Below are 24,263 nucleotides of genomic sequence, written 5' to 3' on the forward strand. Positions count from 1 at the left end.
TCCAGATGTCAACTAAAAATGTATAAAGGAGAAATACATTTTCAAAATTCTTTTAGGGAAAAAGGACAGGACCTGTGACTTTTTGAACAACAGCCCATTTCAGTGGAGTGGTTGACTGCACATGTCCTCAAACCAGACCATCTGGGTTGAAATTATGTCCTCCTTTTGATATATTTTTGGGAAATATTCTTTTTCTTAAAATCAAAGTATAATTTACACATAGGAGTGCACATATTCTTACAACCTGAAACACGCTCATAAAATCAGCACTTAGATCAAGAAACAGAAGAGTACCAGCACCCCAGAAGTTCCCCTCTTGCTTGGGTAAATTTCTTAGTTATTCTCTACTTCTGATCCCTCTCTCTCAAATGAGGATAATAATACTGACCCCATAGGCTTGTTGCAAAGAGTCGACGATATCTGCAGGGCAGCCAGCATGATATCCCCTTACACAGAAGAGTGCTTTGGAAGTGTTAGCTCTTGTCATGATTCCCTGTGGCCACTATACCAGTGTCTCTCTGCTTCCCTTCACCCCAGCCTGGCTAAGAGCCCCTTACTCTGGGGCCTCCAAGACCCAGTGGAGTCACCCTTCAGGTCCCTAACACACAGCTCCTTGGAAGCACATCACAACTGTCAGGATTACAGCCCCAGCGAGGCCCTGATTACCCTCAGACAAATTACACACCCAGCCCAACATGAAGTGTGCAGACTTTATTAGCTCTGAGACCCTCCACTGCCCATTAGGTCCCAAAGGTCATCACAGAACCATAAGGGCAGGGTGGCTGAGGGCTGGAGTTCTGGGCCCTGATGTGTCCGCTGCAGAGGGCACTCCCGTCTCTAGCTGGTTCACAGGCTCTCGGCAGGAGGTCTTGACCAACCCTGGGGACTTGGCTGCATGGTGGGGGAGAGTTCTGAGCTGGGAGGTGATGACTCTGCACAGAGTCAGGCTCTCATACAGAAAAGATCAGAAACGTCTCCTTTCTTCCCTGAGCCCTCTGTCCTGGCAGCTACCTCCACGCCTGAGGCTCATCCACCTTCCACCAGCCCTGCTGTCTAAAGAGAGCCCTGGAGGAGGCTGGGGAAAGTCACGAGCCTCTTCACCCGCAGTGTCTGGGGTCACCTGGATTGGCAGTTTGTAGCTACTCTAGGTGAAGGGCTAGTTTAGAGGCTGTCTGCCTCCCCCACATCCTTAACTATCACCTTACCCACATTCAGTTCCTTCATAGTGCTTTTTTTTTTTTAAATCTTGGGGCACAGTGGCTCTAGCTCCTTGAGAACCCAGGATCTGAGCCATGTCTCTGGAACTCCAACTGCTTGGGCACAGAGCTGAGGTGTTCAGGGAGGGAGGGGTAGCGGGGACCACAGACAAGTCCCTGTACCTCTAAGGGACACAGAGGGGAGGCCAGGGGTGACAGGAGCCCCTCGGGCTGCTTCTGTTCCGAGGACAGTGTCAGAGTTCTGTCCATTTCCACGGCAGGGGGGGGCTTCCTAGAGGAAGAGTTCCTGAGCTCTGGCCTCCATTCATCCATGTCACCGTAGCTGGGCATCTGCAGGGGGCAAGAAAGAGGGGGGCAAGCAGGGTGGGGAGCCTCCCCAGGGTACCCTGACTTCAGGGTTGAGAAGCAGCAGGAGATGTATCCTGCTGCCCCTGCTCCCGATGTGGAGTCCGTGGTCATAGTCTGGGCTCTGCTACCACCTGTCCAGGCTGCCTGTTTTGACTCAGACCATAAGGGAGGACAACAGAAGTCACAGCTGCTCTCAGGCCACAAAGGCCCTGGGCCAGATGACCACTGAGACCAAGGTAAGGGTAGGGGAAGACATGCAGCCGCCGCCAGGCAAGCCCCTGGGGGTCCCCTCCACTGCTCACCTGTGCCGGGGGTGGGTCACCCCGGGGCAGCCGAGTTCCTGGACTCTGAGTCGCTGAGGTTGCAGGGAACAAGGCCAGGTCATTGGAGGTGGAGGCTCCCAAGATGCAGCCAGTGCAGTCCTGGGGAAGGGGCTGCTGAAGGAGCTTCAGGATGTGGCTGAGGTCTGAAGACACGCGGGACTCCAGCCTGCCAGGCAGAACCCCACAGTCAGGGTCACGGTCAGGGTTGGCAAGAGCAGTTTAGGTCCTGAGGGCAGCCCTTAGTTTTGTAGGCTGCAGGCTGTCCCTGCTGGATGAAGCTATTTCCCCGCTATCATCTACATGAGTGTTAGGGCGCTTCCGTCACATCCAACTCTTTGCAACCCCATGGACTGTAGCCTGCCAGGCTCCTCCATCCATGGGATTTTCAGGCAAGAATACTGGAGTGGGTTGCCACTTCCTTCTCCAGGGGAATCTTCCCGACCCAGGGATTGAACCCAGATTTCCTGCATTGCAGGCAGACCAAACTCTTTAATGTCTGAGCCACCAGGGAATCTCCTACAATCTACAGCCCCCGCCCAAATTCCCCTTAGTACACCCCTGACTCTGATAATCACAGTGATCAGGCAGCTGCACACATCATTTAGTCCTCACAGTGAAGTTTTTTTAGGAGGGATGGTGGGTACCAAATTACTTAATTTGAAGGAATGGTACTAAGGAAAGAACTTAAGTAGATGTTTCAGTACAACTTATAGAATAGGCGGAGGTAACCCAAACACACCTGTACTGCCTTGGTGACCAGAGAAGTCACCCCCGCCCCCCACCCCCCAGCTACAAGAAACCAGCCTAATGCTTAGCTCTCCTTATCACTGTTTCCCAGAGGGTGCTTGAGAAAGAGACATTCTGCCCTCATCATGAAGCTTCGATACAGGTATTCTGGTTACCCCCATTTCACAAAAGGGTAAACCAAGGCTCAGCGTGGTTGTTACTTATACACGGTATTGCTGGTAAGTTACCAAGCCAGAATTTGAACCCAGGACTGTGTTGCCCCTAAGCCCTCACTCTGCCACACAGCCCTGACATCCACAGGCCACACCCCCTTTCCAAGGGCTCACGGTATTTTTTTTTATATTTAAATATGTATTTATTTGGCTGCACCGAGTCTTAGTTGTGGCACGCAGATCTTTAGACGCGGCATAAGAACTCTTAGCCGCAGCATGTGGGATCTAGTTTCCTGACCAGGGATTGAACCCAGGCCCCCCGCATTGACAGCATGGAGTCTTAGCCCCTGGACCACCAGGGAAGTCCTGGACTCACAGAATTTGTTTCGGCATGAAGTTACACCCCTCTCCCCACTTGGCACGTTCCAGGTTTGCTGGGACAAGCCATCCAAGGAACTGTCCTCAGTGAGAGGGCTGGGGAGGTCTGCAGCTAAAGGGGGCTGGCCATTCTCAAATCATTGGGCTTCCCTTGTGGCTCAGCTGGTAAAGAATCCACCTGCAATGTGGGAGACCTGGGTTCAATCCCTGGGTTGGGAGGATCCCCTGGAAAAGGGAAAGGACTCCCACTCCAGTATTCTTGCCTGGGTCGCAAAGAGTCGGACACAACCGAGTGACTCACTTTCACGTTTTCACTTTCATTCTCAAAGCCATGGGACACGCAGCGATGTCCCTGAGGCACCAGGAGGGGGCGCCCGTGCCTAGCCTGCCACGGACCTGCCCTCTGTGGCTGCCCCATCCCTGCCCACAGGTCAGTCACCCACCTGTTCATCTGGGCCTGGAGCTGCTCTAGCCTGGAGCCTAGCTCCCGAGGCCAGCAGTCTGAGTCTCCCTGAGGGTTTTGGGGGCTCTGACTTGGCCTGGGGGGCACTTGCTGCAGCAACTCAGGCCAGAGGCCAGATGCGTCTGAGATGCTCAGGGAAGGGGCTGCACCTGCAGGATGGGGAGAGGGAAGCTTGAGCCAAGGTCCAGCTGGTTCTGGAGGTTGGGCCTTCTCGAGCAGAGCCCGGGCCCCGTTCCCTACCTGCTGTGAGAACACAGGGTGGGAGGAGTGCATCTCCTTCCCTGGATGTCCTGCCCCCATAGAGGCCTGGCTTCTGGGACCCAGAAGGCTGTAGCCCTGGGAGCAGGGGTGGGGCCCCAGCCTGGGGGAGCTGGCCGGGTAGGGATGTTCAGGCCAGGCCTCACTGTCCAGGGAGCTGCCGCCCAGCGGGGCCCGCAGAACTTTGATGTGCAGCCCCGGGGGCGGGCTGGTATCCACCCCTGCGGGCAGCCCTCACTCAGGCTCCGAGAACACAGGGGGAGGAGGGGTACAGGGGCCTCCGATGCTGAGCCTGAGGAGGCCTCTCCTAGGAGAGGCAGGGGAGGACCTGCCAAGGGCCAGGAGGCTGGGCAGGGCCTTCAGGCGCAGGAGGGGCAGACTCTGGCAGGGGCCGATTTTGCTCACCTGACTGGTTGTCACTGAGGAAGAAGCCCTGGTGGTCTTGACTGCCTGGAGCCTGTTGGGGTGATGACTGGAGACCACCGTCTGCCTTGTGGGGAAGAAGAGCATCAAGTAACAGGGACCAAAGCTGGGACTGGGCCTCTCTCCCCTCCCCCACCCCCGTGGCAATGAGGGGAGGGTGGTTGCAGGTGGCTGGGCACCCCCAGCGTGCTCCCAGCAGCTCCTCTCCTGCGTGGACTGGCAGGGATGCCCAGGGGCTTGGAGCCAGGCAGACCCCAGGGAGTCCCACGAGAGGCTGCCTTGAGCAGCACCGTGGGGGTGGGGGAGGCCGGGGAGCTTTCTCCTTCCTTTTCCTCAGGGCTCTGGGACCCCCGCCCTCAGCCTGGGCCAACGCGACAATTCCCCCTGAGGGGTGGAAGTCTGGAAGTCCCAATCCCTTCGGGGGTGCCCTCATCCATGCCCTTGGCAGCCCACCCCCCTGGTAATAGGACTTGGGGGCACCCAGGGGCTGCAGATGTCCCAGACCATGGATACCACAGCCCTCTTGCTCGAGTGTCCAGCCACTGAGCACTTGGGCCACCTGATGCTTCCTAGCAGCTGGGCACCCCCTACCTCCAGCCCCCCACCAAGGCAGAGTCCTTACAAGAGGCCTCCTAGACAGGCCAGGTGGGAAGGGGAGAGCCTGGGGAGGGGAGGACAGCAGAGGGCAGGGTGGGGAGGGCCATCCGGAGCAGGTAAACCTGCCTCAGCTCCACCTCCAGATGCTGGGTGCGGGGCTGGGCCAGCAGAACCCTCCGCCTGAGGCCAGGGGTGGGGGCTCAGTGCCCGGGCCTCGGCCACTGTGGCCCCTGCCAGCCACGCCTGCCCCCTCCTTCCCACTAGCTGGTTCCCAGCCCTCCCCTGCACTCAGACCCTTCTGGGCACTTCTATTCTGTACTGGCTATCCCACGCCTTGGCCACCCTGAGCTCCACAGATATTTGGTCTCACTGCACACCCTTGAGACTGCCTTGGTTCTTCACTATGGAGCTCTTGGGAGTTCCCTGGTGGCCTAGTGGTTAGGATTCTGGGCTGCTGCGGCCCAGGTTCAATCCCTGATCGGGGAACCGAAATCCCACAAGCTGCCTTGGTAAGGCCAAAAAAAAAAAAAGAGAACTATTTAGCTCTTTTTTTTTTTCTTCTTCTTGAGTTATTATAATCTCCTCCACTGAGTGATAAATTTGAGAGGAGAGATTGCTCTATCACTGCTTACACCTCTGGGACCTGGACCGTGAGCTCATGGATGGGAGACACTGCTGCCCACCCCACCCCACCCCCCTTGCAGCTTGGAAGGATGTGGTGGGAAAAGCCTGGGCTATGGAGATGGCACAAACTTGAGTCCCATTTTGGCTGCGCCACTGACTATATGATTTACTGTGTGACTGTGGCTTTAGTCATTTGTCTGCTAGGACCCTCAATTTCCCCATCTGGAAAACGGGGATACTAACACCACCTGCAGGAAGACTAAATGAGATCGTGTAGGAGCCCAGCGCTTACCACATAGTTGGTGCTCCGTAATTGGTAGCTATCTTCATACTTAGCATTATGTTGGCCATGGGAGGCACAGAAGTGATTATGACAAAGGATGAAGAGCGGGGTTGAAAAGAAGGGAAGCGGTCAGACGGGTCCTCTCCAGCCAAGCAGCCCAAGCGCTCAGCAGGCTGACTGGCCATGGCCCATTACAGGCTGGCCGAGGGCCACCCCCGACCCGGGCCACCCATCCCAGACTCACGTCCCGCAGGTTGAAGGTGACTTCCAGCTTACTCCAGAAGCTGTCTGCGAAGGCAGGGTACATGTCCAGCACCTCCAGCAGGTCTGCCCGCTGGATCTTGTGCAGGTCACAGTAGGTCAGGGCCCGTACATCTGCGCTGGACTTGCCCGGCCGGGCATGGAGGCTAACGGGCTCTCCAAAGATGTCATTCTTTCCTGCCAGCCAGAGGGGTGGGGGAATCTCCAGGGCCTGGCTCCCTGCTGTCTTCTGAGGAGCCTCCCTGAGGACCTCTTAACCTTGACCTCGCCCAGCTTCAGGGATCCTGCGGGGGGGGCGGTGCCTGGAACAAGGCTGGATGTGCTGGCTGAGGGAAGGGAGTATGCAGAGACCCCTGCCACCCCAGCCTGTGGGTCCCCTCGCTATCTCCAGGATCCTCGGGACCACCTTCTACCAGAATCTCCTTCCTGTTTCCCACTTGCTTGGGAACTGCCCCTACACCCCCCACCCAGGGAACAGCAGGCAGAAGAGACACCAAAGGCTCCTTGCCCAACCTCTTCCTCTCAGGCTGGCCATGGAGCTGCAGAGTGGCGGAGACCAGGGGTCAGGACCACCCAGCTCCCCGGGACAGCACCTCAGGCTTCTCTCTCTTCGGTGCCCACTCCCACTGTGGGCCACTTGACCGGCATGGCCCTCTCTGCACCCCGGTGTCCCCATCTCTAAAATGGCTTTAACCGTATTTGCCCTGGCCGCCCCCCTGGGCGGTCCAGAGGAGCAGAGGTGATGCTGGAGGAAGTGCCTCGAAGAGCGAGAGGCACTAGACAGGCAGATGCAAGGCATTAGGATGGACGATGTCACGGGGTGGACCTGGGCTGGATGCGGGGACAGGTGGTGAGGGTGCTGGGCCGTTCTGTTGCCAGGCACTGTGCTAGCCACAGGATAAAAACATGACTAGGGTTCTGTCCCACCCACAGGAGCCCCCCAAATCCCCAACAGACAGATTATAGAATGATCTCTAGAGCCTCAGAACAAGTAGGAGCCAAGAGCAACGGGCCTATAAAAGAGGGAGGGGTTCATCCCACCCGGAGTGGTTGGAGGCGGAGAAGGGTCTTACAGTGCTACTGGAGTGGAGCCTGGGCTGTGAAAATCTAGGAAGGCTGGCCCTCCAGGAGAAAGGCAATCCGGTGGAGGAAGCAGGCTGTGGTCTGTGCAGCACAGTCAGGGTTCAGGGCAGAGAACCCAGGGGCCAGAGTGCCACAGACCATGATTATGATGGCCACTTCCCACAGGAAAGTCCAGCCCCCTAGCCTGGCCATTCTGCACAAACATTACTAAGTGTTTGCTCAATGATGGATGGAGGCCAGGACATGTGCCCGCAGGAGAACAGGATAAAAGGTCTCTTACAGAGGAGGGGACTGAGGAGGCTGAGAGAAGGGAAGACTCTCCAGGGTCACATATAAAACCCAGAAGCTAGAAATCTGGGCAACATTATAAAGTGATGGTTTTCCAGTAGAGGAAGGATTATGACCTAATGTCCATTTCTACTCAGGACAAAATGAGAGTTCATGTCTCTAACTGAAACTTAAATTGGACTGGCTTCTTAATTATTAATAATAATTATCTCTCTCCCACCTGGATGGCACTTCTAAACTTGGCTGGGAACGAGGGACGGGCTCATAGAGGAGCTGAGCTTGAGCTCAGCACTGAAGGATGCCTGGGGTCTGCCAGGCACAGGTGTGAGGCAGGTACTCCGAGTGGAGTGGCAGCATGTGCAGAGGAACAGGGGTGGGACAGATGGTGCAGAGAACTGAGTAGTCTGATGGCTGGAGCAGGAGCCACCAGAGGGAAGGTGGCAGGACCCAGGGGTGGCCAGAATGTGGAGGGCCGTGCACAGGGGTTGACATTTGCCCCATGGGTCATAGGGAACCATGAAAGGATTTTGAGCAGAAGACCATGCACAGATGTGAATTTCAGGTCACTGGCAGGTGGAAGATGGAGTCTGGGGTATACCAGGTTCCGGGTTGTGGGAAAGGAGCTCCTGACACCTGCCCAGGAAGGACAGAGTGAGGACTGGGCCCAGGCAGGGACATGGAGACAGGTATGGGACAGAGAGATCTCAATGCAGGGAACAGATGGGGTTCTGTGGCTGCCTGGATGGTGGGGGTGGGCCAGAAAAGGAGGAGGGTACTTCCCTGGCTGACTCCCAGGTCTCTGGCCCGGGCAGTGAGAGGTTCACAGTGACAGGGATGTCCACGGAGCTGCCTTTCAGGGAAGATGATGATTTCAGATTAAGATAAGCCGTTTGGTCTGCCTATGGAATATAAGGATGGCCATGTCTGGAGATGAAAGGAATTTTCCAGTCTATGGAGAGACTGGGGTCAGGACAGAGCTCTGGGGGTCCATGTGCCACAGGTGAGGCTGAGATCATGAAAGCAAGGAACTGGGCCAGGTGAGGATGTAGCGAGGGCAGGCCAGAGGGAGAGGACTGGGCGGAGGGGTAGAGGGAAGCCCGGCCAGGGGCACCAGGGGATGGGGAGGCTGATGGCCTGGTCAGGGACCTGGGGTGGGCTGAAGGCAGGGGGGAGGTGTGGAAGATGAGAACCACCTCAGACACGGCAAGTGACCTGCCCAAGGTGAGTGACCTGCCCCAGGTGAGCGGCAGAGGCTGTGTGTGCCCCCAATCTCTCCCCTGCCCAGAGTTCCTTATCCTTCCTCCAAAGCCCAGCTGTCCCAGCAGCTGCAGTGACCCCCGCCCCTCCTCCACCCCATACAAACCCTTGCCTTCTTACCCCGAGCTTCCCAAGAGCCGGAAAAAGTCACAGCCTGCCTGGACTTCCCCAGCCCTGGAATCCCTGTATGTCCACCTACCAGACCTCTCTGAGCCTCAACTTCCCTATCAGGAAAATGGGGCCTGTGGCTGGGGTTGGTGGAAGGATTCCGTGAGCTGGGTGTCAAGCTCCCCTGTGGCACATGCTCATCACGTGGCAGGTGCCATCTGTGTTCCTGGGAACCGCCTGGTCCAGGCAGGACACCTCTCCCACCCTACCCACCCCCAGCCCGGCCCTCCCCGCCCGACCCACCGAGGATGGCCACCACCACGTCGTCGCGCAGGATCTCGATGGAGCCGCGGGAGATGAAATAGAGTGTGGAGAGCACGTCGCCGAGGTGCACCAGCGTGTCCCCGGGCGGCGCATGCGTCGTCTTGAACTTGACGGCGAGCGCGCGCAGGCAGCCCTTGCTGGCGCCGTGGAAGGCGGGGCAGTGCTGCAGCAGCGCGCGATGCAGGTGCAGGCAGATGTCGGCCTGCAGGCACTCGGGGAAGCCCTTCAGCACCTGCGGGACGGTGGGGGCGTCCAGCGGCGTGCGGCCGGGGCGGGGGCTGGGGGAGCGGGAGGTTAGGAAGCTTCCGGGACGCCCAGTGCCTGCGGGACCTTGGTCTCCCCCCACCGCCCTGCCCCGGGGGCATTCGCCGGAGCTGGGACTTGAGCGAGGTGGCCCGCCCCACCCGGGCCCGAGGGTCAGGGGCTCACCGCGTTCATGTCGATGCCGTTGGTGTAGGACCAGGCGTGCTGAAAGTACTCCTCCAGGCGCTGCCGCAGCGGGTTGGGAATCTGGTGGAAGCGGATGAATTCCTTGACCCGCAGCATCTGCGTGTGGTAGCGAGCCGTGCCCGAGTACAGGCGCTGGATGATGGCCGACACGTTGCCGAAGATGCTGGCGTACATGAGGGCTGGGGCAGGGCGGCGGGATGCGGCGGCTGAGCTCCAGAGCACCTCCACCAGGCCTGCTCCAGCCTCCCCCACCCTGGGATCCCCCAGCCAGGGACCCCTCTGTCCAGGGCGAGGTCAGAAGTGTCCAGGACGGTGCCAGGGTGTCTGGGGGGGGGGGGGGGGGGGACAAAGACCCCTGGGTTTCCTGCCCTCCTCCTTCCACCCTGTGCGTCTTGGCAGCTTCCGGGGCCCCATAGGCCAAACTCCTGAGAAGAAAGAACTAGGGCAATGGGTTTTTTTAGTTCAGATTTGTTTTCTCTTTAAAGTTGTAAAAATATTATAAAAAGAAAAGTCTTGGTTTCTTGTTTTCACCCTTTTTTTCCCCCTTGTTTTTGTTTTTCTGGGCTTTCACATCTCTAAATACTCTCAACATGACAACTTAATCTGCATGTAACATTCCACAGTGCCTCTCCTGTTCCTAGGCCACGTGTCTTGAAAGGCAGGAAGCACAGTGTGGGGCCTGAGAGCACACAGCCCTGGGAGCTGGTTCTCTGGGAGTCGGCCCCCTGGGCTGGAACTGGGTCTGTCTGTAACCCCTGGCAAGTTAGGATGTTCAGTTCCTTGGTCTGTAAACAGCTCATACTATGGCTGTCATGGAGTAGTGATGGGAACAAAACATGGACCTCTGATAAGGACTTAGAAAAGTGCCTAGCAGGGACTTCCCTGGTGGTCCAGTGGCTAAGACTCGATGCCCCTAAAGCAGGAGTCCCCGGTTCGATCCCTGGTCAGGGAACTATCGATCCTACATACTGCAACTAAGAGTTCACATGCCTCAACTAAAGACCCTGCACCCTGCATGCTGCAACTAAGACCCAGCACAGCCAAATAAACATATATTGAAAAGAAAAGTGCCTGGCAAGCACAATTCATTGATGTGGACCTGTGCTAAGGGCCCTGGGTTTTGGTTTAGTGCTCTGCTCTCACTGTCTTGAAATAATTAATAATATTTTAAATAAAGGGCTCCACATTTTCATTTTGCACGAGGCCCTGAAAATGAGGCAGCTGGCCCTGATCCCTGGTATATATCGAGGGCTATAGATTCTGTATATAGTTAGTGTGAAAGTGTTAGTCACTCAGTCATATCCAACTCTCTGTGATCCCATAGACTGTAGCTCGCCAGGCTCCTCTGTCCATAGGACTCGCCAGGCTCCTCTGTCCATAGGATTCTCCAGGCAAGAATACTGGAGTGGGTTGCCATTTCCTTCTCCATTTTCTTCTGCCCAACCCAGGGATCGAACCTGGGTCTCCTGCATTGCGGGCAGATTCCGTCTGAGCCACCACGGAAGCCCACAGTTAGTGTACACACATGCAAATATTCACTGTGCTGCAAACTTAGGACCTGCCAGTCACAGAAATTGTTACTGTGTTATATCTCATTGCAAAACTAAACCTGGGATTCGTGGGTGAGGCCCTGGACACTCACAGCCAATGAGCATCACGCAGATGGAGAAGACCTTTTCGGAGTTGGTGTTGGGGGAGACGTTGCCAAAGCCCACGCTGGTGAGGCTGCTGAAGGTGAAGTACAGGGCGGTGACGTACTTGTCCTGCACTGAGGGGCCGGAGGCTGGGTCGCTGCCGTTGTAGCGCTTGCCGAGCTGCGCGCCCAGGCTGTCCAACCAGCCGATCTTGGGCTCCAGGTAGGGCCGCTCCACGTTGCCGATGGCATACCAGATGCAGGCCAGCCAGTGCGCGATGAGCGCAAAGGTGCACATGAGCAGGAAGAGCACGGCCGCCCCATACTCAGAGTAGCGGTCTAGCTTCCGAGCCACACGCACCAGCCGCAGCAGCCGCGCTGTCTTCAGCAGTCCAATCAGGGTTGTGGTCTGGAGAGGCAGGGAGGGGGCCCCAGGGCTAGGGTCAGCCCTTGAGAGACTGTGACCTTGAGGTCCCTTAGGACCACAATTATTCTCTTGCAGGTATGGTCACGTAGTCATTTAACAAACACTTATGGAAAGCCTGCTTTGGGCCAGGCTCTCAGCAGCGGGACACCGTGTAGGACCTTAAGGAGCTCTCAGCCTAAATCTCAAAGTAGCTTTATGGTTGCAAGGACAGAAGTCTAAGGGGAGCACAGAGGAAGGGGAGGAAAAGTCTGCAGCGACAAGGCAGGGAAGGCTTCCTAGAGGAGGTGACACAGGAGCTGAGTCTTGAAAGATGAAGCTGGGTCTCCAGACAGGAGGGAGAGGGAAAGGGCATTCCAGGCACAGGGAGCAAGCAATATGAACAAAGGCATGGATGTGTGAAATGGCACGGTCCACCTGGGGAACCAAAGGTGGTTCTGCAGACGGGAGCACAGAGCAGAAGATGGTGAAGTGGTGAGGAATGAGCCTGGAAGGTGGGCAGGGGCTGCTGCTGTGGCTACAGTCTCCTCAAAGAGCTTGGCTTTTATTCCAAGCCACTGGGGAGCCATTGAAAGTTCTGAAGACTGGATTGAATGAGGGTCAGGGTCAGATAAGTGATCTGAAACTTGCTCTGGCTCCTGTGTGCAGGGGGTGAGGCTGGCAGGTGTGGGGCTGGGGCAGAGGTGGTAAGAAGGCCACTCCGTGTCCAGGCAGGGGCAGTGCAGGTGGAAAGGGTGGGGAGAGGACTTGGGGATAGATTTGCTGGAAGTGGGTGGGTGGGCAGGGGAGCACGCAGTCACAATGCACACTCCGTGCTGGACAGGCTAGGTGATTGGGGTGTGACTGGAACACAGGAGGCGAGCTATTTGAGTGGAAATCTGATTCCAAGGGCCTTCCCTGGCGGTCCTGTGGTTAAGAATCCACCGTGCAATTCAGGGGACATGGGTCCCATCCCTGGTCAGAGAACTAAAGTCCCACATGTTGCGGAAAAACTAAGCCTTCAAGACACAACTCCTATGCCCAAGAGTCACAACGAGAGAGTCGGTGAGAGTCCACGCCCCACAGCGAAAGATCTCGCATGATGCAATGCTGATCCCGCAGGCAGCAATTAAGACCCGACAGCCAAATAAATAAATGAATGAGTGAATGAATAAATAAATAAATATTAAAGCAACAATAACAATAAAGCTGATCCCAAGGAAATGGAACAAAAGGACAGAGTGGGACTAGAAGCTACGAGAACAGCATGAAAATGCCCTCATGTCAGCTGTGAGAGGCGGAGTGGGCAGAGTGGAGGGGCTGGGGCTGAGGAGGCAGTCAGGCTGCCCTGGGAGGCAGCCTGCAGATTTCCAGGGTAACTGTGGTGTAGAAGTCAGCAGGATGGGTGAGCCGCACAAGAGTGCCCGTCCCAGAAGGGGCGGGGTTCGGGAGCACAGAGAGGGCAGCCAGGCCTAGGGGAAGCCCCAGCTACTTCTTCTCCAGGGCTGGGAGGTGACAGATGTCTGAGGTCCCTCCTTCCCACCACCACTTGCTTTGGCAAAGGTGCCCCATGCCAGGTACTCCCCGTACCCAGGGCGTAGGGGACGGCCGTGGGGGGCCGGCCTGAACAGGGTTTGCTCACCTCATCAGAGCCGGTGCGGAAGATGAGCAGGTCGAAGGGGATGGCGGCCACCATGTCGATGAGGAACCAGCCCTTGAAGTAGTGGACAGCGATGCGCCGGGGGTGGCTGACCACCTCGTCGTTGGTGTTGACGTAGGTGGTGCGGAAGTTGATGATGATGTCCACCACGAACATGATGTCCACGATGAGGTCCACCACGGTGAGCGGGCTGCAGGTGTAGCCGCAGTCCCCGCGCTGAGACTCGTCCTGGTCGCTGAGCAGGAAGGCGGCTGAGTAGGGCGTGAAGACGGCCGTGTAGATGACCAGCAGCAGGATGAGCCAGTCCCACACGGCCTTGAATGGGCTGTAGTGCAGGAGGGTCCCCCGGTGGATACGAGGGGCCTGCAGCTTGTACTCTGGCAGCACGTCCGCTCCCAGGGACAGGACCTGGGGGTGGGGACCGGGCAGAGGTCAGCCGGGTGGCCCCTGCCTGGGAGATGGCTCTGGGAGGGGTGGAGATGCAAGGGTGAGGCCGAGGAAGGGAGATGTGGGAGAGGGTGGGTGGCAGGGCAGTGCAGGGGAGAGGGGATGAGGCAAAGATGGGGGTGTGGCCCATAGGACAGGGACAGTTCCTAAGGGGACAGGAGTGCTGGGAGGAGGTGGGGTCCAGAGGAGGGGGGCAGCTCTGTCTCATAGTGACCCCAGGTTTGAACTCCCTCATAAACAGGCCAGCCTGGAGTGGGTGAAGACAGGACTGAGGGAGGGGAGAAGGGGGGCCAGGTTCAGGCCGATTGAGGGGGTGATGAGGGGTGACTAGTCTGTCTGGCGGGTTTGGGAAGTTTCCAGTGATCAGGTTCCCCATGGGGACAAGTTACCCCCAAAGTAGCCTCTTCATTCCTGAGGGCCCTCTGGAGCCTGGACCAGTAGGGCCCACTCTGGGGCCAACTCTCAGAGCCTTCCACAGAAGGAATCAAATTTTGGGGGTGTATAGTTAACCTGGACCCTTGATGGGTCTGGGTACTGGTGGCCTTGACTACTTTGCACATGTCCAAGGGGGGGTTGATCATTGCATTCTGAACCCCCTCTGCTCTGCCCCTCCGACCCCCACCTCTGAGACTTTAGCCAACATACGATCACCAGGGCCCAGCCTAACATGCCCAGGCTCTGCCCATCATGAGCCTGGGCAGTTGGGAGCAGAAGGCATGCCTTTTGTAGCCAGACTTCCCAGGTTGATCTGGGGTCTGACATTGCTGTCTGTCTGTCTTGGGGCAGGTTTTGTAACTTCTGTGAGCCTCAGTTCCCTCACTGGCAGAAGGGGACAACAAAGGACCACAAACTCCACGGGGCTGTTGGCTGTACTAAGTAAATGAGCTGGTGCATCTGTTTTTTTTTGGTAGTGCCATGCGGCATGTGGGATCTTAGTTCCCTGGCCAGGGATGGAACCCATGTCCCCTGCCTTGGAAGCTCGGAGTCTTAACCACTGGACTGCCAAGGAAGTCCCAAGCTAGTACATCTTGATGGCACAGGCCATTACACTCGATAATCACTCCTCTCTGTTCATCCGATGTCAGACACCACCCTGACAAAGATGGGGCCTGAAAGGTGTCCCATGAATCATCACCGCCCCCCGCCCCCTCCACACACACACACACAGGATAGGGCCCTGCAGATGGTTCTGGTTTAAGAAAATCTGCAACATAAGGTTCTGGCCCTGAAAGCCGGGTCCATTAGCAGATGGGATCACAGTAAGGAAGATCCACCCAAAGGCTGGTTTCAACCACACGGTCCCCCATCTGCCATCCAAACCCCTGGGAGGGGCCACAGTATCCTCACCCTGCAGGGACCTCCTGCTCAGCCTTGGCCTCAGCTCCTGTTTGGCCTCCCTGGGAAGTTTCCTCTGACCCTGCACAGACCTGAACCATGTATTTTGATTTTCTCCCGGCTCCTTGTAAACGTCCTGACAGCACAGTTATCTCCACTGACTTACAGCAGCAGCTCCCTCGTCCCGCATGCCCCTCTTAGTCCACGTGGGGGCTCAACTAAAGGGGACTGAATGAGCATGGAAAGCTTGGGTCATCATGGCCATGTCTACCCCTGGCTGCTCAAGACCAACCAGGAGGAAACAGTAGAGCACATGGAGAGGGAGGGAGGCGGTCAGAATTCGGAGGGCAGGGTCAGAAGACGTGTCCCCGTCCTGGGGGCTTCAGGTCGGGGTGCCACCTCCTCCACCACAGATCTCCTGAGTCTCCCACCGCCTCTGGGGCCAGCATGAGGGGCCTCCCCAGTGACCCCGGAGCTGCAGGGCTGTCAGGACATAGGAGTCCAGGTATGGGCTCACAGCCCTCTAGGCCCTTTGAGTTCTGGTTGAGGCTGGTGTGACTTCCCTGCTCTGGGCCATGCTCTGAGCTCTGGCAGGCTCCTCCCCTCCTTAGGGACAACATGGGGTGGGTTAGTAAAGCCAAGAGGGGCTGGGGCAGGGTGCAGGACAAGTTGGGTGGGGGCAGGGACCACGCACAACTCTCCAGCCCGACAGCCCCCATCACCCCGTCACCAACCTGAGGGTCCCCAGATGCACAGCTAGGTGGGCTTCCCAGGTCACTGGCCCCCCGCGCCCCGCCTGATGTCCAAGGGTCCAGCCCTACAGCCTGGGGTCTTTTCTGCCCCAGGGCTCTTGCACTTGGTGAGTGGCTGGGTCACAAGGAGTTTCCAGCCCACGTGCTCCAGCACAGAGGATGCTTCAGGTGAAAGGGGGTGGGAGGCAAAGAGCTGCTCCATTCCCTCAGGGAGCAAAGTCCCAGGGGAGCTGGAGGAGGCCCTTGACCTTGCCCTGCACCCCCTTGCTCAGCCCTGGCCTAGGCACCTCTCAGTGCCTCCTAGGGCCAGCACCCTCAATGTCAAATGAGTCCTCAGAGACCATGTGGTTCAAGTCATTCCTCCAGATGGGACCCTGGGGCCCAGAAAAGGCATAGGTCTCTTGCCCAAGGTCACAGAGCAGACAGTGGCAGGGCCCCTGAACCTTAGGCAGTGCTCTCTGCACTTCCCTCTGGAGAGGTCAGCTGGGGACCAGGGCATCAGGCCCCAGGAGGAAGGACAGTGTGTCAGCTGGAACAGAGAACCCAGGGCAGTTTGCCCTGGGCTGGCCAAGGAGGGGCTGAGGCCTTCCTGACTGTTCCCCAGGGACCCGCGCCAAGGGAGTTGAAGATGCCAGGTTGCCTCCCCACTGCCTGGACTGCGGAAGCATCCTGTCCTAGGGGCTGGCTGTCAGCTCGAAGGCCAAGGGCAGGAGCAGGGCTGGGGCTCCCCACCCTCTTCTCAGTATGGCCCTGATGCCTCCTCTCTCTGCTTCTCCTCTGGGACTGGCAGAGCCTTGGGCGGGTCCCAAGGTGTCCTGCCGGTTGCCCCTCCCAGCTTCTCCAGGCCTAGAATGTGGCACTGCTGATCTACCCTCCCCTGGGTCCGGGACTGGGAGTCAGGGTGGGAGTCTCAGGGTGGGCCTTTAGGTCTAAAGAATCAGACTCGAGCAGGACAAGAGGCCTGGAGCTCAGACCAGACACCAGGCTGGGCAGGCCGGCTCCCTCTGTTCACCCAGCCCTGGAGGAGTCCAGAGCCCGGGTTTGAGGAGGGACTGTAGGGCCCAGCACAGCCCCACCCACCCTGGCCTGCAGGCCGCACCTGGGTGACCTTCTCGGTGACGTTCTGGGTCCGCTCCACCACCTTGTGGGGTGCGATGATCTCAATCTCTGTGGTGGAGCCCGAGCGGTGCTTCTCCAGGTTGAACTCCACAAAGTTGAGTGTGAACTGCGGGATCTGGCTGATGGTCCTGTACTTGACCCTGCCGGCGCCAGGCCCCTGTGCCCCCGACCTGCCGTGAGAGCCATCTGGAACCAAGGCCCGGGTCACAGCAGTCAAGGGCTGGGGACCTGAGGCAACACCTGATGCGACACCTGATGCTGCCCCCACAAAACGCCACTCGCCTCTCCCCCTCCCATGCCCCTCACCCCGTCCCCTCCACCTGTCCCGCCCCGCCCCCTTCACCGGCCTCGCCCCGCCCCGCCCCCCCCCCCCCCGTCCCATGCCCCTCGCCCCGCCCCCCAATGCCCCGCCCCCTCCTATGCCCCTCGCCCCGCCCCCTCCCATGCCCCCTGCCCCACCCCCTCCACCTGCCCCCCTCCTTACCCGAGCCCAGGAAGCTCTGTCGCAGCAGGCGCTGGGACAGGCTGCGGCTCCCCCTCTTGGCCAGGAGCTGCGCCAGATCCTCGAAGTTGAGGATGAACATGATGACCGCCCCGTCCTCGTTCTTCACGGGCACCACATCCACCAGGCAGCGGAAGCAGGAGGCTGCAAACACCGTGGGAAGGGAGGGTGGGATGTCACCGGAGGGGTCCTCTCCTGCAGGAACCTGGCCTGGGGAAGCTAGGCAGGGGGCTGGGTTAAGGTCAAGTTGAGAGCAGCCTTGGGTGGGGGAGGAGGCCCGCAGAGTGACCAGAGCTGTTGGTGACACTGCCCAGCAGGGCCCCACCCACAGAGCAGAGGTGGAGAAAGCCGCTAAGCTCCTCATTAGGAGATAATGCAGCCTCGGGCCCAAGTCCACACTCGGCCCTCAGCTCGGGGCTTAACCTTGAGGTTTGCTTCTGCTGTAATTAAAGCTGAGCAGATGGGGGTGGATTAAGTGGGGAAGTGAGGCTGGGTCTCCTATCCCCATGTAGCTCTGGCTGGCCCTGGGTTCAGCTCCTGTACTCTTGTTCCCCAAAGATGTCCTGCTCCCCTGATGCTGGAGGGAACTCACTGAGAACACACCAAGTGCTGGGCACCGAGCCCGCTGGCACTTTAGGCCTCAAGCTCCATGATGGCGCATGGAGCCCTGGAGGGCATACTTGGACCCCTGTTCTGCAGAGCCTGGGCTTCTGAGAAACTGACCTGCCAGGACTGGCTGGGCCATGCATCAAGGAGGGCTGGGGCCATGGAGCGGAGAGCCCTGCGCTCTCATACACAACAGTTTGGAGAGGGATGGGGACTTGTCTGGGCCGAGGACACTGGAGTGAGGGCCAGGCTGCGGCTCCAGACCAGGAAGGGGCCTGTCATCTCAAGGCAGAGGTGCTGGGACTAGGGGTGGGGCAAGTGGGGCAGTGGCCTGGGGGCTGCAGAGGGAGAGGGAGATAGATGGCAGGGTGGGGGTGGGACAGGCTCTCCTGCCACTTATGCAGCCATCACAGGCAGCCCAGACCCAGCCCTTGGCCCTTTTGTTCCTCTTTCTCTGCTCCAGGGTCTTGCTCCCTCTCCCATAGGTGAGTGGAACAAAACAAGCTGAAACTGCCATGTTCCCTAGAGGCCAGGCAGCCGGCTGGGTGGATGCCCTGTGCGCCCTGCTCCACAGTACCCGGTCATCCCATGTCCCTCAGTTCAATGTTGATGGGTGTCAGGTCCAAGGACGCTAAGGGCGGGGGACTTGGGTAAACATGACTAGCAGAAGGCAGATTCGTCTGTCTTGTTTGCTGGAGGCCAGGACCTGTCCCAGGTGTTGTTAGCTGAGTGAATGAAAGAATGAGTGTAAATGTGAGTGGGTGGGAGGCTATTACTAATTTGGGGTCCATTAGAATCCCTCTTCCCCAGATCACCCTCTGGTGCGCCCTTCCCTTGGTACCTTCTCACCCGCTCAGTGCTGGGATGCAGCCGAGCTGTCCACCTCCTCCCTCCCACCTTCCTCCCTGGAGCAAGAATCTCCCGGATCAGATTCCCGGACTCCCAAGCACCAGGCAGCCATCTGCCAGCTGCTGCGCTGGCCCCAGGGGAGACATCCACACCAAGGAGAGGCCACCCGCTCACCTCTGAGACCCACTCCTGGGCTTGCAGGGCTGTGGGCCTGCTTCCCAGACCAGAGCCTGGCACACTCGTCAGCCCAGGGCATGGCAAGGCCTGGGTGCTGGGACCCACCCAGGAAGCCTCCTTGGCCAGTGGCCTGAAACAACACTCGCAAGGCCATTCTCTCTCCTCACTCTCTCTGGCACTGCGGAAATCTGGCCTGGTGGGGAGCTGGCACAGCTGGGCAGGGCTTCCAGGCTCTATGCTTCTAGGGGCTGCCAAGCCCCAGCCTGTACCTACTGATGCTATCTTTGGAAAACTGAGGCTGAGAGTGAACCAAAGACTGGCCCATCAGAGCAGTGAGGACTGGAGGGCAGCTTCACGTAACACCCCCTGCCTGACCTTCACACTCACTGCCTGCACGCTGATGGAGACAGGAGAATTCAGACGAGATCAGAGCATTCTTTTCCTGATCCCTAAGCTGTCTTGGGCTTCCCTGGTGGCTCAGATGGTAAAGAATGTGCCTGTGATGCGGAAGACCTAGGTTCGATCCCTGGGCTGGGAAGATTCCCTGGAGGAGGGCATGGCAACCTACTCCAGTATTCTTACCTGGAGAATCCTCATGGATAGAGGAGCCTGGTGGGCTACAGTCCATGGGGTCGCAAAGAGTTGAACATGACTGAGCAACTAAGCACATCACAAGCTGTCCTTGCTCACGAGTGAGTATGGGCGACCAGAAGTGGGTGTGTCACCCTAGGGGGTGCCCGGGAGTGGTAGTGTTCCTGTGCCCTCGTCCTGATCCGGGAGGGTGGTTGACAGGCTCTGCTCGCCCTCTCTTGCAGAGCTTCCTCTTGGGGCCCACTTCTCTGACCCTGGACAGTGGGCTCATCTCTCCCCCCGGACAGCACACTGCTCCCAGCTTTTCTCTGCCTCTAGATGCGCCCCTTCCTTCAGTTTCTTATAGTCCCCGCCCCTCCCCTTGGAGGCTCTTGTATTGTCTATTGTCCCCATTTCTTTACACCCTGCATCCGGCATGTGGTGAGCCCTCAGGGAAGAGCTGGTGCCACAAAGACAGCCACTAAGAGTGCGGCTGCTCCACCCTGCCTCCCCGCTGGGTGTCTCTGGCATTCATGGGTAAGTGTACACAAGACACTGGGAGCCCAGAACTCTGCCCATGCCCTTCTTCCTGAACTGGAGCTGAGGACTGGAGGAGCCCCAGGCTTCCTCGAGTCTGGCTTGGAGATTGGGGGACCCTCTGGCTTGGGGTCATCAGAGAAGACATCCAGCCAAGGCAGGCAGGCAGGGCTGGGCCCCTCTGGCAGGTCCCCAGGGGGCGCAGCGGTAGGACTGTTCTCCAGGGCTCCCTCCAGACTCTCATTGGCTCGAGTCTTGCGGCCATCCCCATGCTTCCTAGCTGTTAGGGTCTTAACTTTTCCTCGTGAAGGTAGATAGCAGCAGAGCCAGTTTCTCAGGGGTCTCTGAGCCCTGTCTCATGGGGTAATTTTTGTCAAATGGCCTGGCCTCTTTGAGCACAGCTTTACACAGATGCACAATGTGGAGGTGTATGGCCACAGACTCTCTACTTGAACTTGGAGAACTATCAGTGGTTTACCCCTTTAGAGGAAAAGAGGATTATAAATCAGCTAGAATTCTGTAGGAGGTGCGGGGGGGTGGTGACACCTCCTCTAATCAATGGAAGATGGGGGAGAGGAGGTATTGACCTGAGGAAGGGAAAAGCCACCATTAGGATGCCCTTCAGCAGGCTATAAGAGCCATGTGAATATGATAAAAACAAAACAGAAAAAACAATCACATGGTCAGAGTGGACCACAGGGTGTACATAAGTTATCTGAGCATCACATCCTTCTCTTAGGGGAATGCTGGCCAGAAGGTTCCCCTTTCTAGGTTTCACACCAATTTCAGGTAGGTCCAAGGTGCTCAAGGTCTTGGACTACAATGGGTCAAGGTGGGCTTCCCTGGTAGCTCAGATGGTAAAGAATCTGCCTGCAATGTGGAAGACAGAGGAGGCTGGCAGGCTACAGTCCAGGGGGTTGCAAAGAGTTGGACACGACTGAGTGACTAAGCACAACGCACAGGTATGTGGGTAACTTTTCATTTTCACCCACAGAAAACCTCTAAGACAAGGTCTCTAGGGCTCCTTCTGACTGCTAGAAGATGCCAACAGGGTTCTGAAGACCTGAGGATCTCAGAGGTTCAAGTCTTGACCTTGACCTTGGCCCCTGGCCCAGGCACAGTTAGGGTGCTGAGGAGACCCTAAGAGCCCTGAGCTGACATCACTAGGCGTCTATGATCGGTTCTTACCCTCTCAGGCCCAGGTAGGGCTCTGAGGTCAAGGAGAGGGACAGAGGGACCTGTGGGCCTCCGTCATTCCCTGCTGTCCCGTCCTGCTCTGCTGGGACCCTTCTCACTCCTTTGACTGTCACCTCCTCTCTGCAATGATGTGAGGAGGTGAGGTCACAGGTTTTAAAAATATTCTGACTTTGTTAACCCTGTGAGTGCTCCCAAACTAAGCCAGGTTCTTCCTAGTCCCCTAATCACTACAGCCAGAGGGACAGCCAGGACCTGCCCAAGAAGCACCTCAAACACCTTACACACACACACACGCATGCTCGGGTTTACACTCACGTCCATGCTCCACACACACACCATGCCCCTGCAACCAGGCCGTGAGCACCTTTCAGCCTCAGTCCAAAGGTGCCTGCCCTTCACCTGCACTCCAGTGGCCTTCATTCTTTCTTCCCCAGGGAGGGCCCTCTTGGGCTTCCTTCCCCAAAAGTTCCACCTCAGAGCACAGAGGCTGTTGGGTTCCTTTCACCCCTCTTGGGATTATTTGGACCAGATATATCTGAGGGAAGAATCCAGAGACTTGGGGTCCAGTCCCAGCTGGGACCCATGCAGTAGAATCCTGGCCAAGTTCTTTCTTTTTCTCGGGACTCAGTTTCTTCACCCATGAAACGAGGGATTAATCTAAGCCAGTGGTTCCTAAACCTGACAGAACATCTAAACTGCCAGGGAGATTTTCCCAAATACACCTGTTTGGGCCTCATTTCACACCTCTGAGTCAGCCCCTTTCTGGGGAAGGTATGTTTTGGAAAACAAGTTCCAGGTAATTTTGACGCAGAAGCAGGCTGAGAGGGCCACTGATCCAGGTGATTTCAAAGGGACTGTGGGGACCCTAATTCCCACCCATCTCTTTCCTCTCCGCACAGACCCAGTGGAGACACTGAAGTACTGAGGGGAGGGCCTTGAAGGGCTCCAGAATTTCTTATCCTCGGCCCCCGCCCTATGCTTCTGTTCTGTCTGCAGTAGCTTGGGTTGGCAGTAATATCCCAAACTGGACAAGCCTCCAGGGCCAGCACAAACTCCAGATTCTGCCTCCCCAAGGAGCTGGGGTCCCTGAGCCTCACCCAGCCCTCTTTTCAAGCCAGCCGCCCCCATGCCTTGCCTGGCCCCAGAGGCCTTGAGGGGGTGACTCCTCCCCTAATCCCCAGAGCAGACGGAGATGAGGAAAGGTTAATTTCCGTCCCAGCTGCCTGACAGCTGGGGCTGACAGTGACAGAGTGGACAGCCAGGAGACCGGGGACACGGGGGAGGGACGATGGTGTGGGAGGCCCTGCATGTGGCCAGGACCAGTTGGTGGCTCAGCCTCGTTCCTGGCCCCTGAAAAAGACCTTGGAAGGCATTGCACCCAGGGTCCAGCACTTTCTCCATACAGCTGAGGAAATAGAGGCCCAGAGAGGAGACAAGATTCATCCAGGCCCTTTGGTCCCCAGGTCGGTGCCCTTCCCATGACCACTCTGCCTGGATGAGAGAGGGGCCGAGCCTGCCTTGCAGAATCTGTGGTCTGAGGGTGCCTCACCATCCTTGCGGTAGTAGAGGATGTCCACCTTGCACTCCTCGGCTCCCAGCAGGGCCTGCGCCAGGCGGGACATGGCACTGCGCGGGGTGTTGGGGCCTGTGAGGAAGTCGCAGGTGCACGGTCTCTGCATCACTTCCACTCGGGAGTAGCCGAAGAGTTCGCAGAAGCCGTCGTTGCAGTAAATGATGGCACAGTTCTCCATCTGAGCATTGGCGATCAGGAACTTACGACCTGGGGCGGGAGGTGGGAGCCCATGGCAACCAGGACCAGGCAGTAGGGAGGGAAAGATCAGAGGGACTTGTGGGAGTGGTTGGTGTGTGTGTGCGTAGGGGGGATTGGATCTGGATGCAGAGCAGAGCCGTGATCAAAATGAAGGAAAGGGGAGGTCAGGTCTGGGGAGGGTGGGAAGACCAAGAAGGCCAGAGTCATGGGGGAAGGCCATGGGGCTCCTGGGAGTAATGAGGGGATGGTCAGGAGGGGGAAGCAGGACGATGACCAGAGAAGGGGAAGGAGAGTCAGGCCTGGGAATTGTGGGAAGACCAGGGCAGTAATGGGGTCAGTGAAGTGGGAGAGAGGCCCAAGGCTTCCTGGAGCAGGGAAAGGGATAGGCGAGAGGGAGCAGGGGTGTGACCAGATGGGGGCCCGGCCTGGGTGAGCTCCTAGAAAGACCAGAGTGGCTCGGTCAGGAGGTGAAAAGGAGGGCGAAAAGGAAACCTCTGGAGGAAGTTGGGGGTGGGGTGGGGGAGTCAGGAGGGAAGCATGGCATGGATACAAGGGGAGGTCAGGGCTCAGAACCGGCAAGAAAACAACTCAGGTGAAGCGGGGAGCTGCACTTTGCCCACCATGTAGCAGAAGGGAGGGTGGCGTTGGAGGTAAAAGTAGGGGCTTGCTGGAGGAAAAGGTGTTTCTCGGACATTGAAGGGAAGGATATGCGTTTGGCATATCAGACACCCCCCACCCTGCTCCATTTGAAGTTAGTAAAGGGTCCAGCCACTCCTGCCACCGAACCAGGGCTCCAGATCATGCCCCAACCCACCGCACACACTCACTCTGGCCCTCGAACTTGCGGATGATGGTGTCCAGGTAAGTGTTTTGGGGCGCGACGTGGCCCCTGCGGACCGGCATCTTTCGGCCACGGCCTCTGCCGGAGCCAGCAGCGCTCCGGCTCCCTGCTTCTCCGCCTGTCCTCTGGCTCAGCTGCGTCCGGCTCCGGTGGGCGCCGCCCCCGGGGAGGGCCGCAGGGCTTCGTGCCCCGCCCGCCCGCCTGCGTCTACACCTCTGCTGCCCTCCCCGGCCGGCTGCTCGCCGCGCGTCCTTCCCTCCGTGGCCGCCCGGGAGCTGTC

The 24,263-nt window shown here is 57.9% G+C and overlaps 1 protein-coding gene across 1 annotated transcript; it reads right to left on the reverse strand.

The window, feature by feature from the left end:
- Positions 1-696: 696 nt before the first annotated feature.
- Positions 697-24,156, reverse strand: KCNH6 (potassium voltage-gated channel subfamily H member 6). The gene is made up of 14 exons (XM_006044125.4): positions 23,970-24,156; positions 22,921-23,151; positions 17,418-17,579; positions 16,914-17,119; positions 13,263-13,688; positions 11,227-11,626; positions 9,564-9,763; positions 9,114-9,366; positions 6,058-6,251; positions 5,823-5,861; positions 4,292-4,376; positions 3,609-3,777; positions 1,868-2,054; positions 697-1,547 (listed from the first exon to the last, which is right to left on the reverse strand). The coding sequence occupies exons 1-14, from the start codon at positions 24,043-24,045 to the stop codon at positions 1,263-1,265; spliced, it is 2,913 nt and encodes a 970-aa protein (XP_006044187.2). The 5' UTR covers positions 24,046-24,156; the 3' UTR covers positions 697-1,262.
- Positions 24,157-24,263: the final 107 nt, after the last annotated feature.

This window comes from Bubalus bubalis, chromosome 3, assembly GCF_019923935.1.
Source record: "Bubalus bubalis isolate 160015118507 breed Murrah chromosome 3, NDDB_SH_1, whole genome shotgun sequence".
Lineage (NCBI taxonomy): Eukaryota > Metazoa > Chordata > Mammalia > Artiodactyla > Bovidae > Bubalus > Bubalus bubalis.